At 35.3% G+C, this 16849-nt stretch overlaps 2 protein-coding genes across 2 annotated transcripts in view; one reads left to right on the top strand and one right to left on the bottom strand.

Annotated features, from left to right (window-relative positions):
• Positions 1 to 8829: 8829 nt before the first annotated feature.
• Positions 8830 to 16849, top strand: part of Gdi (GDP dissociation inhibitor) — a 36930-nt gene continuing 28910 nt past the window's right edge. The window contains exon 1 of the mRNA XM_074177052.1: positions 8830 to 9334. Within this exon, the coding sequence (XP_074033153.1) occupies positions 8984 to 9334 (351 nt within the window). The 5' untranslated portion in view covers positions 8830 to 8983. The remainder of the gene's footprint in view (positions 9335 to 16849) is intronic.
• Positions 13043 to 14934, bottom strand: LOC141482979 (uncharacterized). The gene is made up of 3 exons (XM_074177054.1): positions 14194 to 14934; positions 13913 to 14134; positions 13043 to 13853 (listed from the first exon to the last, which is right to left on the bottom strand). Exons 1-3 carry the CDS (start codon positions 14362 to 14364, stop codon positions 13683 to 13685), a joined length of 564 nt encoding a protein of 187 aa, XP_074033155.1. The 5' UTR covers positions 14365 to 14934; the 3' UTR covers positions 13043 to 13682.

Below are 16849 nucleotides of genomic sequence, written 5' to 3'. Positions count from 1 at the left end.
TAACTTCAGCTTGGAAACCATATTGAATAAATTATACCAATTAGACCCGAACAAAGGTACGGGACCTGACGGAATGGCTCCTTTATTATTAAAGAAATGTAGATTTACCTTGGCAAAACCTTTGTTTCTACTATTTACTGCATCACTGAATTTAGGACAATTTCCACGCTCGTGGAAATCTAGTTTTATTACCCCAATATTCAAGTCGGGGGATAAAGCAAATATAAAAAATTATAGACCGATCACAATTCTAAGTGCAATCCCAAAATTATTAGAGAGTTTGATATGTGATCAAATAAAGAATCCATTGAACCAAGTCATTATACAAGAACAACACGGTTTTTGCCTGGGTAAATCAACAACCACAAATTTGTTAACGTTAACTCAATTTGTGCTGAATGCCTTGGAACAAAAGTACCAAGTGGACGTAATCTATACAGACTTTTCAAAGGCATTCGACACAGTTAATCATACAGTATTGCTCGGGAAACTTAAAGCGATAGGGTTTTACGGAGATTTATTGAATTGGTTTGCAAGCTATCTTCGAGATAGAAATCGCAATATGTAAAAGTCAAGAGTTTCATATCTGAGGAGATTTACGTCACGTCGGGAGTGCCACAAGGAAGCCACTTAGGCCCTTTCTTGTTCAATATATTCATCAATGATATTGAAGAAATAATCAAACATTCAAAGTTTTTGCTGTTTGCAGACGATCTCAAAATCTTTAGCCGTGTCATCAGCATACAACAATGTGAGAACGTTCAAAGGGACCTCACCGCAATTGTCAAATGGTGCTCCGAAAACTACATGGAGCTGAATGTAAATAAATGCAATGCTATGTCATTTTATCGATCAATTGAACATATTGAATTTGATTATAACATTGATGGCAAACCCCTCACAAAAGCAAACATTGTTCGGGACCTAGGTGTTCTTTTTGACACCAAGGTTGATTTCCATCTTCACTATGAACAGGTTGTGAATAGTGCGACAAAAATGGTGGGCTTTGTGTGCAGGACCACAAGAGAATTCACTAATGTCAACTCCATCAGAACTCTTTATTACTCTTTGGTCAGATCAATATTGGAGTACTGTTCATGTGTGTGGTCGCCAACATATGAAATACATATTAATGAAATAGAAAAAACTCAGAACAAATTTTTAAGATATCTAGCTTATAAATTGAATATACCTTTAACTGAAAACACACTTAGTGAAGTTCGTGCTATAACAGAAATAGTAAAACTGAGTACCCGTAGAGTTTGTGCAGACATCAGATTTCTACATAAGATTTTGAATAACAATATTGACTGTCCATACCTCTTGTCCAAAATTGGTTTACATGTTCCAGCCAGAGTAACTCGAAACACTCAGACGTTTGCAATTGATTTCCATAGATGCAATTATGGAAAACACTCACCATTATCTAGGATTGTATTGAATGCGAATGCTATTCAAGTAGATTTGTTCAATATCTCTAAAAGTAGCTTGAAACGAAGTTTGCCATCACTTTTAAAAAACAATACATAGATGTGCACATGTATATATATAAATGTATCTCACTGCAATCATTCATTGCCTTTGGGTTTAATCTTAGTTTTTATTTCTCTTAGGTTTAATTTTAATATGGATCTTAATCATAAGTATTTATGTACACCTTTATAAAAACATATTTGTATATTGGGTGCTGCCCGTTAGTTGAATAAATAAATATATATATATATATATATATATATATAGAAACAGAAGTTAATATCGGACATAGCACTCATGAAAGTGGCAAACCATAGACACGTGTTTCGGGCTTTTGGCCGAAACAAATGTGCGGTTGGCTCCTGTTGGTGGCTCCGTGCATTTGTATTTCTATCTTTTGGTAACCAAGTGTTGCCCATCCTTACACTTGGCTGCACCATACTGATGATGGGCCAAAAGCCCGAAACACGTGTCTATGGTTTGCCACTTTCATGAGTGCTATGTCCGATATTAACTTCTGTTTCTATATCAAGACACTCAATAACTTTCATATTTGTATATATATATATATATATATATATATATATATATATATAACTATAAATTATTTTTCAGTTGGGTATTTCAGTCAATATCTGCGGGCTATGGAAACACTATTTTTTGTTATTCAAGCTTTCGGAAATATATTTTTTTCCTTTATCAAGAATATCTAGAAAATAAAAATCATGTGAATATTATACACTAATAGATATCTTACAAAAACTCACCAAAGTTAGTATAAAATATAAAAAAGGCATATAAATCCAAACATAAAAACGAAAAGTCAAATGCAAAATTTGACGTTGAAAATTTTGTTACAGCACCAGAGAAAATGTGATTATTATAATATTTACACATACAGTGAGATTCAAATGTAAGTGTAAAATTATTAGTAATATGATATTGAAATTATTTGTTCAATTTCATTTATCAAAAGTTAAAATATAATTGTAAATTTGACTTGAATTTTGTATTTCTGATTTTTTGTTTAAATTATTATATATATATATATATATATATATATATATATATATATATATATATATTTTGGTTATGATACCTTGGGACAAAATTTGAAATGTTTATTAAAGTTTCAGGGCATACTACGATATTTTTTCTTAGTCGAAAATCGGGATTTTTTATTAGCGATTTTTTTATTGAAAAAATCACTACGCCACTGGATTCAGAGTGCCTCTAAACAGGTGTGACCAAAATTTCATGAAAAAATATTCATTATTAACAAAGTTATGACAACTCAAAAATTCGAAAACTCACACAGCTAACAGTCACAAAAACACCCTATATCAACAGATATAGCCATGAGAATATTTTTTATGATTTCAACAATAAAGTGCCGCCAGATGAAAAAAAAAACAAATAGCGTAAATATTTTTAATGAAAATAACGGAATTACATTCAAGTTTTCACGCAAATTAACTAAAACTAAGACCTAATATTTCAATTAAAATCTTAGTTGCCATGGAAATGATATTTACAGTTTGACACTTGTGAAAGATTCAAGTGTACTATTGTCAACAATATTCACCTTTCAGTTCTTCGAATTATTTTGTGTCATGGCTGTAAGATTGAGCGTAAGAAAGAAAATTGAAATTGTACGCCTTTCGGGAGATGACGTTAGAAGTGCTAGAGAGGTTTGTAGAGTATTTAATGAGAGACATCCAGATCGTCCTCGTAGCCGGGGATGAGCTACGCAGGAGCGGCTAAGAGCGGCAACACCTCCGCTAAGCCGACTCCAGCACCTAGAGATCCTAGTCCGTCGAAGGTTAATGACATCTGCTCCGCTCTGGACCAGATGAAGAAACTCTTCACTCAGTTCCCCGTACTCGAGAAAATGTTTACGGTGAACACCAGCGTGATAACTGGAACTTGTTAATGGCTAGACAACCAACATTGCCTAGCTCTCTTAAGGTTGTATTTTGGAATGCCAATAACATCTCAAATAAAAAACTTGACTTCACGAATTTCCTTACAGAACATAACATCGATGTCGCTCTTGTGCAGGAAACCCACCTGCACAACGAGCCTTTTGGTATCCCAAACTACCGTTTCTACCATAGAGAACGAGTTGGACGTGCTGGAGGAGGAGTTGGCATTTTTGTCAAACGCAATCTTCCTCACGTACAATTCGGCATTAACTCGGATCTGTTACACGGCACAGAAGCCGTGGGCGTTGAACTCCAACTGAGAAGAGGTCGTCATAGACTAATCTCAGTTTACAACCCTCCAAGGAATCGTTTACTCCCAGAATCACTGGATGAACTGCTGTTGTCGACAGATACCCCCACAATTGCTTCTGGTGACTTCAACGCCAAGCACAACCTGTGGAGCAGAGTCACCAACACGAACGGCCGAGCGCTCCATGCGTATGCTGACAGGCATGAGTATCGAGTGATGGGTCCAGATGAGCCTACGTTCTACCGTGGGGATTACAGACCTGACGTGCTTGATATCGCACTACTCAGGAACGTCTCCATGTCCTGCGAAGTGTACACTTTGTCGGAATTAGACTCAGATCATAATCCAGTCATCCTGATGCTGGGTGATGATCCCCCTCCTCAGGAATATCGCGTGAGATCATCCACGGATTGGGAAGCCTTCAAGGCTCATCTAGTGGAGACACCTACAGACCGCGAGGCACTTCAAACTCGCAACGGTCTCGACGCGGCAGTGGCAGATTTTGAACTGTCTGTGAACAACGCTTTCAGAGCAGCCACAACCAGGACGGAGTGTCCTCTGCGAAACTATAATGAGTTTCCTCCTAGGATAAAGAACCTTATCCGAGAGAGGAACAGACTCAGACGAGTTTACCAGCGGACCCTCTATCCTGGGGACAAGACTGCTGCTAACAGGATGGCCAACGAAGTCAAACGGGCCATCATTGATTACAGAAACGAGAGGTGGAGTGAGTGTTTGGAATCTCTTGAACCTGGGGATGATGAGCTATGGCGAGTCACCCGCAGGCTCGAGAAGAGGAAAACCGCCCCCTCCCCTCTTCACGGACAGCGCGGTATCTGCTACTCCCCCGCCGAGAAGGCGCTGGCCTTTGCAGACACAATGGAAAATCAGTTCCAACTTAACGTTGATCCGGACGATGATATTGACCGTGATATCCGGCTGGAACAACGAGTTCAGCGTATCCTCAGGGAGAATGACGACGACGTGATCCGTCCAGCTTCGGAGGAAGAACTGAGGGGGTATATCAGAGCCGCCAAACCAAAAAAGGCTCCGGGAATTGATTCAATCAACAATAGGTTGTTGAAGCAGCTCCCGGAAAACTTTATCAGATACTTATTAGATATAATAAATAGCTCAATCGCCCTCAGATACTTCCCTCGAAGATGGAAGCATGCCGTAGTTGTCATGATTCCGAAACAGGGCCAGAACCCGCTGTTTCCCCAGAATCACCGACCGATTAGTCTGCTTTGCTCAGCGGCTAAGCTGGCTGAACGTGTTGTGCTGCAAAGGCTAACTGAAGAAGTTGAAGACCGAAATGTTCTGCCTGACGAACAATTCGGTTTCAGGAGGGCACACTCCACCGAGCTACAGGCCTTGAGACTGGTCGAAAATGCCATCTCAGAGCTGAATAACAGGAAGACTGTCCACCTAGTCCTCTTGGATATTTCAAAAGCCTTCGACCGTGTATGGCACGAAGGCTTACTTCATAAAATGCTCGATTTCGACCTGCCTCGGGGCCTGATACGGTGGATTAGGTCCTTCCTGAAAGGCAGATCATTTCAGGTCCGAGTTGAAGGAACCCTGTCTCCGGTCAGGGAAATCCAAGCTGGAGTGCCCCAAGGAGCTGTGCTGTCTCCACTACTATACAGCCTTTACGTGAGCGACCTCCCGAGGTTCAATCACTTGAAGACTTCCCTATACGCCAATGATACGGCTCTCCTCGCTTCTTCCATGGGACAGGGGTTGGCGGTCGTCTACATGCAACGCGCATTGGACGACCTCGAACGCTGGTACCTACAGTGGAAGATTCGGGTGAACCCAGACAAAACTCAGGCGATAGATTTGGGGAGGCGAAACGTTTCTCCAGACACAAGAGTCACGATCTCAGGCAGGGAGATCGAATGGCAAACGCGAGTCAAATACCTAGGTCTTTGGGTGGATCGCCGACTCACCTGGGCAAATCACATTGATTACATCAAAGGCAGGTTGCAAATGAGGACAGCCAAGCTCTATCCTCTGATAAACCGTAAATCAAAGTTGAATCTTAAGAACAAGATTTTATTATACAACACGATGTTCAAGCCTGTCATCATGTATGCTTCAGGCGTTTGGGGACAAACCGCTCCGACAAATCTCTCCATTCTGGAGAGATTGCAAAACAAAATCATTAGGTTGCTGGTGAATGCTCCATGGTTCGTGCGGAATGAAGCCATCCGCAGAGATTTGAAGCTGTTAACCATACAGCAGTCCATTCAGTTGAGGAATCAGAGAGTTTTCGAGTCAGCGGAAACTCATGATAACCCATTAGTTAGGGAAGCTGTAGATTACACTATAGACGACCCCACTCGATTCAGAAGGCCCCGTCGCTCAGTTGAGTGAAGGCCCCACGACGTCTGTTAAAAGAACAGTTTGTTCATCAATACCCCAGTCAGGAAGGGGTACACAAGGCCAGAGCGGCATAGATGTCATTGACCTCTATGTCGTTAGCAAAACAACACCTTGAGATTTGAACCACTCGCCCCCATGGCGAAAGACAGTTTAAAGGGTACGGGAAGAGATTTTCAACCTGACACAAATCAAGATGGATTTCGTCGTCCTCGTATTAGTTGCGGTACGGTAAATAAAATAAATAAAATATTCAATGAAACTGGTGCAGTATCAAAAATGATGTTAAAAAGTAATCCTGTACAAAGACGAAACAGGAATGATCAAATCATTTTAGATTATGTCGGAAATAATTCTAATGCCAGTATAAGGATTTGAATATTCCACGAGAAACTATTCGGAGATGTCTCAAGGCGAAGAATATTAAACCTTTCAAGCCAAAATTTTCACACACACTTCAAGAAGGCGACGAAGCAAGACGCCTGGAATATTGTTTATGGGCCTAAGGAGAATATTTAAACAATAGAAATTTCCTAAAAAATATTTTATATACCGGCGAAGCCACTTTCACTACAAATGGAGTAGTGTCATCACAGAATTGTCGCTATTGGGCAGCGGATAATCCAAACTGGGTAATAATTGTAATAAACTGTAAAAGTCAGTATTCCCAAAAAATCAACGTCTGGTGTGGGATATTGAACGAACGAATTATTGGTCCTTTCTTTTTTGAGGAAACATTAGTGCGCAGAGGTTTCTAGAATTTTTGAACACAGAGTTTTGGGATGCCAATCAATGAACGATCAAATTTAATTGTCCAGTTAATGGGTGTTCAGTTCATTATGTCAGAGCTGTGAGGCAATGGCTCAACTAACATATTTTCCAAACCGATGGATAGGCCGTGGTAGTACGTGAGGGGCCACCCAGATCTCCAGACCTCACAGTTTTGGATTTTTTTCTCTGGAGACTTCTCACACATAAGGTTTACAAAAACCGCTCAAGAGATAGAAATGAACTTTGTGCAAGAATTCAACAGGTATGTGCAGATATTAGTCATCAAGAACTAAGGAACATAATCAGAAACATTCGTAAGCGCTACGACACATGTATCGAAATACGTGGTGGATTAGCAGAGGCTACTAGAATATGAGTTAGAATTAATTGTTGTACTGAATCGAAACATTTCAATAATTAGTTATTATTACCCCCAAAAATTTAGAACTAGGTCTGTTTTCAATCATGTTGTCTGCGTCCTGTGTTGTTAATGGAATGCTGTCAATAAAACAGTGGAATTATATGTTAAGTTTGTTTTGGAAACATTTTAAATTTTTTTATATCTTAGCTTATAATCTCGTGGAGAATACATAAGGTTGTATTTTGCCATAATATTGTATATAGAATGAGGAAAATAACTTTTGTTTAATTTTTACAAAGTTTATTATTTGTTACGACCGGTTTTGGTTTATTAGAAATTTTCAATTTACTTACAAGTTACTTGAAACCGAAACTGGTCGTAACAAATGATAAAGTCAGTAGAAATTAGACAAAAGTTATTTTCTTCATTTTATATTCAATATGAATTTCTACAAAATAAATAGGTCATCAATCGAACAAGCCATAATATTATTATCGGCGAATAGGGTGTATTTTCCTACCATACCGATAGATGCTAAATCATTTATGTATAATAAGATAAGTATGGGTTCCAGTATTGAACCTTGTGGTGAGCCATTTTTTAGTTCGCCTTCTGATGAGGATGATGAGGTTTTTACAATCTGACTTTTTCCTGTGAGATAATTCTCTAACCATTTGTGAGTGATTCCGAGGATGCCATAGTGATAAAGGTTTTTGATCAGTATTCCGTGATCTACATAGTTAAAGGCTTTAGCATAGTTACAGAACACTGCTGCTGATGACATTTATTTTTTATTAATTTCTCCATGAACTTTTTTTAACAAAGAAAAGTTAGTATCGTGGGTGTTCCTTTTTTTGATTGAAAGCCGAAGTGGCTTTTGCTTATGATATAATTATATAAAAAAAATCTTACTTTAATCAGTTTCTCTATTAGATCACGTAGAGTTGGAATGAGACATAGGGCGGAATTTCGATGGATCACTGAGATCACCATCTTTGTGCAATGGCACAACTATAGATTTTTTTAGATAGAAAGTTAATGTACTGGTCATAACGGATGCCCTTATTACGAACAGGAAGGTTATCAAAAATTTTAATTAATATATCGTCTATTCCAACGGCCTTTTTATTTTCAAAAACGTTGAATAATTTCTTTAAGCATTTGTATCAATGGGGTGTAAAATAAAGTTATCAGCGACCAAATGTTCTCTAAATGAGTCAGTAGATTATAAGGAATATGTATGTTTTTTGGTAATTTTTCTCCTATGGAGCAATAGTAATTTTTGAGTTTGTCTGCGTTTATTGGCATATCAACTTGTTCTTTTCTTTGTTTATCCTTAAAATCATTAATCTTGGACCACATCTCTTTTGATTTATTGTTTGCTTACAAAATTCTGGTTTGGTAGTGGATCTTTTTTGCACATTCATATACTTTTCTATAAGTATTTCTATATTCACAGATTTCTCTGACTTATCTATCTCCCGGACTATTCGATGGACATCTGTGAAACTGTGAAAGGGTTGATAATTTCACTTGGCAACGCTGTCAAGAAGTCTTTGAAGTAGTGAAAATGTCAGTTTAATGTCAGATGTCAGTCTCGGTGTCAGTACTGTCACTGTCAGTTGTGTGCGATCATTTTAGAGCGTTTGCTCACAGGTCTTTCTCCTCCTTTATTGAGTAGACTGTAGCCTGTTTGTGTCCGTCGCTCATAAAATATTATATTATAACTTTCAACTGAGTAAAACATTAATTTAAACAATGGATGAAGAATATGATGCGATTGTGCTTGGCACCGGCTTGAAGGAATGCATTTTGAGTGGTATGTTGTCTGTATCGGGAAAGAAAGTGTTACACGTCGATCGAAACAAATACTACGGCGGCGAATCCGCTTCAATTTGTCCTCTTGAAGAATTATTTTCCAAATTTGGAGTACCTGCTCCTGATGAATCATACGGTAGAGGAAGAGATTGGAATGTGGATCTTATACCAAAGTTTCTTATGGCAAATGGTTCCCTAGTGAAACTGCTCATCCATACCGGTGTAACGCGGTATTTAGAATTCAAATCTGTTGAAGGAAGTTACGTATATAAGGGAGGAAAAATTTCAAAGGTAAAATACCTATCCTCACAAAAACAGTCTACTATTATTACCACATAGGTCATAAGTGTTGATATTATTTTTCATTCTCTATAGGTAGTTTTTAATCATGGTGTGAGTATGTTTGAATGCTGTGAGTCATTTAAATGAAATTCTTTTTTGATCTTTCAAGTAAATTCAGCATAAGAATAAAAAGAATAGGATTTAAACTACTTTTTTAATTCCTCAATTGGTAATTGGAGGAATTTATATCTATTTTAAATTTTCACAAGCTGATTGGATTTGTTAAGATGAGTGTTTTCCAGTAATAAAAACCACTGATAAAAAAATCTAACTTCTGTAATTTTTGCTGTCATTCATAATTGGTTACAATGTTCCCTTGATTAGCTCTCGTTTTAAACTTGATGCGTCCCAGGTCTTCGAACTCTGGATCACTTGTAAAAAGAAGGTGTAGTTTTTAAACTACTTTTAAAAAACGTTTTTGATTGAATTTTTTATTAATTCTTTATTATATTTTTTTACAAAATCATCTAAACTAAGTATACGTGTAGACTCTTTACTCATTTGTTGAATAAGTTTTTCTATGCCTTCCATTCTCCTATTATTATTTTCGAGATTTTCAATCAGCTTATTACAAAGAATCTCTAGCTTGTTCACCTTTTCAATAACACTACCTTCTGCTTGGGATTCCTTAGATTTTTCTCGATTACTGATTTTGCAAAGAAGTTCTGTGAAATCAAAGTCTTGGGAATTTATCATTCCAGGATACTCCTTAAGAATTTCAGCCTCCAGCATTATTTTCATGTCAGAAACAGTTCCACCAGGATTGACATTGAAATATTGAAGTAGGTTAACTATCTGCTCTCGCGAAAGGTTTTGAAGAAACTTGACCATGGTTTTATCAAATGCGTAAGAACTATTCACTTCTTGGGGTCATCAATTGTAGTTTTTAACCTCTTTTTAAAAAACTTTTTTGATTGAAGTTTTTATTAATTCTTTATTATATTTTTTTTTACAAAATCATCTAAACAAACACATCTCCTAGCAACACCTAGCATACTCCATTTGATGGAAATTGTAGGGCACTACAAAGGCAAAGAAAGATTGAAAGACAGTTTGACATTTGACAAATATGTCATGAAAGAAGTATCAAAAACAAAGTAGTAATGAATTGAAAAAAGAATAGAAGAGATTAGTATTTTGGAAAAAAGCTTTCTACTTCTCCATCTCAATAAAAAAAATGTGGGAAACTTCCGAATTAGGAAAGAGAGTAATTTACTTTGATAAAGTCTTCACAAAGATGTTTAGATCATGCACAAAAGTTTCTTTCAGATACAAACTGGAAGAAAATATCCATTCGAAACAACTACCTTCAAATCAACCTTGAGTTACATGAAAATCACTCCACAATGTGATATATGAATGAGTATCAAGATAAAATTTCACTTACATTTACTAATATTGACATTGACAAATGTGTCATTAAGTCAGCACCAAAAACAAACTACTGAATTTTTTTTTTTTAAATCAGAAGAGATTAGTATTTTGAAAAAATCTCTTTAGCTTTATACTTATTTGATGCTGAGTCTTCAAAGTTATCCATGATGATGACATTTTTTCATGTAAGTGAAATTTTATCTCAATTATTCCGTGTTAGGAATCACACGTTAAAAGGTAAGACCACGTTAATCCTTAGCTCACACAAGTTTCGACTTCTGAGGGTTGTCGTTCGTAGGGGTGCGACAGCTGGTTAATGGAAAAACAGATTTTAAACAGATAATATGTGTAGTATTCCTGTGAATAATATCTGTTCCAATTTCACAACAAATATTTGAAGTACAAACTAAATAGAAAAAAAATAATTTTCATTATAAGTCAATGTTCAAATATTTGAAGGTAGTTGTTTAAAATGGGTTTTCATTCTCTGAAGACACCAACTTGCTTGGTGAAACGCGCGTCAACTATAGTATATTGCAGTTCTGGTGTTTTGGAAAAGTGCTCATTTTGGAGAATACTTCATTACAGTTTTGGCTCAGTTATTTATTTAAATATTTGAAAATAATCACATTTTGCGTTCAAAGAATTGAAAGCATCCAAAATTGTCATAGAACCGATTATGTTAATTTCAAAAATTTTCATAAAAAAGATCATAAAAGTTTTCTCATATAAATCATAATCTAGAAATTAATTCAGCTTGAAAAATTTATTCATTTTTGAAAATTTTTGGCAATGGGAGACAACTTGGAAATAAAAACTGCAAAATATAAAAAAAAAACTCATCAAATCTTTTTTCTAAGTTTTTATTAAACTTGCTTTGGATACATATGTAAGTGTCAGTTCTGGTTGAATCTTACAACTGAATTTTAAAGCACTTTCCTCAACATTTAGTTTGGATGATAATGATAAAGATTAACTAAGCGACATCATTCTACATCCAATACGGCGGACCGCTCAAGACGATGGATTAGTATTTTTATGCACGCCCAAGATATATGTATTAAATGAAAGAATTTGCTGAAAGGACATGATGATATGGCAGACTACCCAAGAAGGTGCACTTGTTTTTCATGAACCTCCATGATATAGATATCAATTGAGTTTGCTGAAAGGAATACTTAAAATAACATGACATTTATGTTAATTCAATTTGGCGTACTGACCAAAATGGCGAATTATTTTTTTTTTATCTGCCCCATAACATGGGTATCACATGAAAGGGTTTTCTGAAGAAAATCGAAATATAAAATGACATAACTCTAAATCCAATATGGCGGACAGATAAATAAAATATAAATTAACAGTGAAAAAACGTTAAGTACAATATTTTTTGTACTAGCCCTAAAAAAAATAAATTTTGAATCAAAACAAACCCATCAATTTATTACATTATTCAATATATATGATAAAATAATGGTTATTTTTCATTAAATAGGTTAATCTCGCTACAAGCTATTATATTATATAAAATGTGTAGTGTAATTGATTGATGGGATTGATTCAATTTGAAGTTTATTTTGTCTTTTTCAGAGTTGTAAATAAGAGCTTTGTACTTTTTTACTGATACTTTATTTCCTGCTGAGAAGAAAAACGAAACAACACTTCTTTTGTAAATACTGTAGAAGAAAATGATGGTGAGAATTTGGAATAATCATGTTTTCTCTTGGAATTTTTTTTATGGAGTCAGTAGTTTAGGAATTATTGGTGATGTTTCAGAAACTGAATAATTATTTCAGAATATTTTTTCAATTCGGATGTGTTGTCATAGAATTTACATTATTCATATCCAATCATAGTTTGAACAATACTTTAAACAGAAGAGAGTTAAAACTACTTTCTGTTCACGTTCAGTCATAGTATTTACATAATTGGTAATCGATGATACATTTGAATAATTTCAATTATAAAATTAAAATCACTACTAATCGATTTGTTTAGTCTACAATTCACAAGCCAATGTCACCTGTTCCAAAACTTTCAAACTATTCAACTTCGACGTTGTGCTTGTTATACTAGGACCGTAAGGGAGTAATGTAGTTGTTTTGATGAAGTTGTTCTAAAAAGTCTGTCGTGTAAAATGTATTGGCTGGATTTCTTCTGAATAGGAAGGCATATGTGCTTGAAAATTTTCACCGACTATATAGTCAGAAAATAAATCTGCTTCAAAGAAAATTTGATAGAGGGTGAGTGAGTTTTCTGAAACATATTTCATCAAATAACTCTTTTATTTCTGACCGGGATATTATAAGCTTATATCGTCATAGTTACGCTATCAATAAAGAGGGTCATAACTCCCTTGGGACATTATAGATTTTATAATTCCCTCTACCTTTCACAAGTAAAAATAAATAGAAATGAAAACTGAACCATATTTTATTTATTCACGTCATTACAAATAATAAATGTACAATTTTGAAATGTTCCCTGAAAATTACTTCCGCCACTGGAAACAATTTCTTCTTTTGTATGGCTGGAGCTTCTGTTCACTACAGTCGAGGTACCTACCTCTTCTCTACGCGTATGTTGTCTACAAAGTAGACAACATACGCGCCGTTTTATTTCTCAATTCGATGCTATCCTCCAAATACCCCTCCGCCACCGTGGAACTTTTCCAACCTCCGTGTCTTTTTAAGTTAGTCATAGTTGCTCCTGCATTGGCTAGAGCAGTAGCAGAAGTGCGACGAAGGCAATGTCCCGTATAGGAAGATGAGTTTGGCAATCCTAAATACATTGCGATTTTGATGGGGATTTTCCCAAACATGTTTTTTCCAATTGGCTGAGATGTACATTTATTTTGTCGGAAGCTCAAAAAAAATCGTTCAATACCTTTAGGACGCAAAGACATATAAAGTCTTAATAAAGGCTAAGCGGAGAACTCTTTTTCATCCACAACTGTAAATTTCTTCGATACACCAGTTTTACTTTCCGGTACGTTCACTACCATAACGGAATCCCGGTCCTCTATATCCGATATCTTCATATTCAAAAGTTCCTGACTTCTGCATCCTCCAAAATAACCCATAATAAAAACAACCTATAACAAAAAAAAAAGGAAATAAATACACACAAAAAGGAAAATAAGAAAAAAATTACCTTATGCAATAAATGAATATCATTAGGAGGGTCCTTTAGGAATCTGATAACATCTTTAGGAGATAAAACAGCAGACTTTTTCGGCTTATAACTCTTACTCTTCCGTTTCAAAAAAGCCTGTAGTTCATTGAACTTGGTGATATCTCGTTTCTCATGTATAGTCACCATCGATTTTAGCATTGACCATTTAGTCCATAAAGAATTCGGACTATATGTTTCTGACTGAAACGAATAAACACAATTACTACCAAATCTACCGAAAAACATAGAAAATTCCTTACCAGTTCTTGAAAATATGCCAGAAATACAGTTTCAGTGACATCTTTTGGCATAACATTTTTCCGTGTCAGCCAGTCCAGATATATCTTGTATTCTTTTTGGTATACGGCTTCACTTTTCGATGGAATTAATGATTCTCTTGCTTGTTCAGCTTTTTTCAAAATATCCTCCATATTTGGGGTAGAAAACACGTTTTCACCGCAAACACAGCTTGATAACAAAGTTCTGTTTATAAACAAGTAACATAGCAACAACCTAGCAACAAGAAAACTCTACCATAATCAACGGTACCTGATTCAAATATACCGGGAAGGTAATGAATTGGTACATTTTTCCGTTTCAAAAATGAACAAAATTTTATTGAAATCGGTCAGAAATAAAATTATCTATGTACCACGGGAATTAATGAGCCTTAATAACCTCAGGCAATTGCTGTCCCTCGGGCCAGAGGCCCTCGGGACGCAAACTTTGCCATCGGTAATTAAGGCCCTCCTAATTCCCTTGATACATAAATAACTATTATTGCATAGGTACCTTACATGTTTTATTTTATGTACAGTCTGAATGACTTAGAACTTATATTGTTTATGGGAAAGAAAGTTTTTGGTGTTTAGACTACTCCCTCTTGATACAAACAAATGTGGGAATCTTCCAAAGAAAGGAAAAAAGTAATCAATTTTAAAATAAGTAACTCTATACATGGATGTGTAGATCACGCAAAGAAGTAACTTACAGACATGAACTGGAAGAAAAAACCCTCCTGAAACAGCTACTTTCATATCAACATTGAATTACACAAAAGAAAAATTCTTTCGAAACAAATACTTTTCTATGAACACTGAATTATCCGGAAAACAATTTTCTCTACTCAGTTTGTATTCCAAACTTATTATGGAATAAACTCAGAAATCATTCACAGAAGTTCTACACTAAATGAATGATAAAAAATTGCACTTACATGGGACACTGTCATTCTCACTGGTAGACATCGATGTTTTGCTATAAGACAATCGTCTTAAGGCTTTTCTTATCTAGATTGGTACATAACGAATGTTTGGAATACAAACTGAGTAGAGAAAGTGTCTTCTGTATAATTCAGTGTTCATATAAAAGTATTTGTTTCGAAAGATTTTTTTTTGTGTAATTCAATGTTTATATGAAAGTAGCTGTTTCAGGAGGGCTTTTTTTTTCTTCCAGTTCGTGTCTGAAAGTTACTTCTTTGCGTGATCTACACATCCATGTATAGAGTTACTCATATTAAAATTAATTACTTCCTTCCTTTCTTCGGAAGATTTCCACATTTTTTTTATATCAAGATGGAGTAGTAGAAAACCAATAACTTTCTTTCCCAAAAATTAGTCACTCCTGAAAATATAACCCTTTCAATATAAACGATTCTTTATATTTTCCAGATGACAAATAAACTATTTATTATTGAAGTACTATGGATATTCAATATTTTCTCAGCTTGGAGTATATAATTGTTGGTATTCAATTATAATTTGAAAAATATTTTATATGAAAGTGAGTGGAACTACTATCCGGTGTACACTTAAACTTCAGTAATTAGGCTTTGGGAGTTCTTTCTGCCAAATGTGAGAAATTATATTTTCTCGTTGATTGGTTGAAAATATGTAACATTTTCATTGAATCCATTTTGGTAACCTCAACAATTTCTATAAAAACACAAGTTTTTGTTTTTCAATGAAAAATGTTAGTCTCACATACAAAGTATTGAAAACAAAATCAGTAAAAACTCTAAAGAATTTTGGAATTACATAAACAATAAAAAAAAATGATTACAAAATATCTAATAATTTCAGATATAAAGATGAAGTCATTTCTGATGACCAAGATATTGCTAATACTTTTGCTGAATATTTTCAATCAGTTTATAGTAATGATTCTCCAAGTGGTACCAATCTCTCACTAGAGATCAACCTGTGAGAATTATGTATATCATCAATTTCCGAACAAGATATCTGTAAAGCAGTTAGATCCCTGAAACCCAAAACATCAACTGGAGTTGACGGTATTCCATCTTACTTTTACAAATGTTATATGGAAAACTTAATAAGACCTCTGAACATAATCTTCAATAGCGTTGTATAATTCCTATCCATAAATCTGGCAATCAAAATCTCATAACAAACTATAGGCCGATAACAATACTCCCCTCATTATCAAAAATCTTAGAGAGAGTCTTATATAACAGACTATATGCCCATGTTGAAGACACTATCTGCAGAGAACAGCACGGTTTTGTTAATAAAAAATCGACTGTAACAAATCTCATGGTGTTCAGCAATAACTTAGCACTCTCGATAAATGATGGAAAACAAGTTGATGTAATCTACACAGACCTAGCAAAAGCATTCGACAAAGTGAACCATGGAGTTCTCATCGCCAAATTAACGAAATTCTCAATGAATCAATCAATGATAACATTAGTGAAGTAATATATATCAGATAGAGATCAATTTGTTGCTTTCAATAGAAAAAGGTCGACACTATTCAGACCAACCTCTGGCGTTCCTCAGGGATCAATTCTAGGCCCACTTTTATTTATAATTTTCATTCACAATATAGGTGATTATATAAGACATTCCAAATTCCTGCTCTATGCAGATGATCTCAAACTATACCAAACCATCAACG

The sequence above is a fragment of the Leptinotarsa decemlineata genome, unplaced genomic scaffold, assembly GCF_025532065.1.
Source record: "Leptinotarsa decemlineata unplaced genomic scaffold, Ldec_3_MD MMD2_tig00002159_RagTag_RagTag, whole genome shotgun sequence".
Classification (NCBI taxonomy): Eukaryota; Metazoa; Arthropoda; class Insecta; order Coleoptera; family Chrysomelidae; genus Leptinotarsa; species Leptinotarsa decemlineata.
The sequence above is the reverse complement of the archived record's forward strand: the minus strand, read 5'-3'. Positions and strand labels throughout refer to the sequence as shown.

What these genes read in the sequence shown, in the direction of transcription:
- LOC141482979 (XM_074177054.1), bottom strand. Translation starts at nt 14,364, where the DNA reads ATGGAGGATATTTTGAAAAAAGCTGAACAAGCAAGAGAATCATTAATT. An exon ending in TGGCATATTTTCAAGAACTG is followed by an intron (nt 14,135 to 14,193) that starts GTAAGGAATTTT and finishes TATTCGTTTCAG; the next exon opens with TCAGAAACATATAGTCCGAA. An exon ending in ATATTCATTTATTGCATAAG is followed by an intron (nt 13,854 to 13,912) that starts GTAATTTTTTTC and finishes TTTTTGTTATAG; the next exon opens with GTTGTTTTTATTATGGGTTA.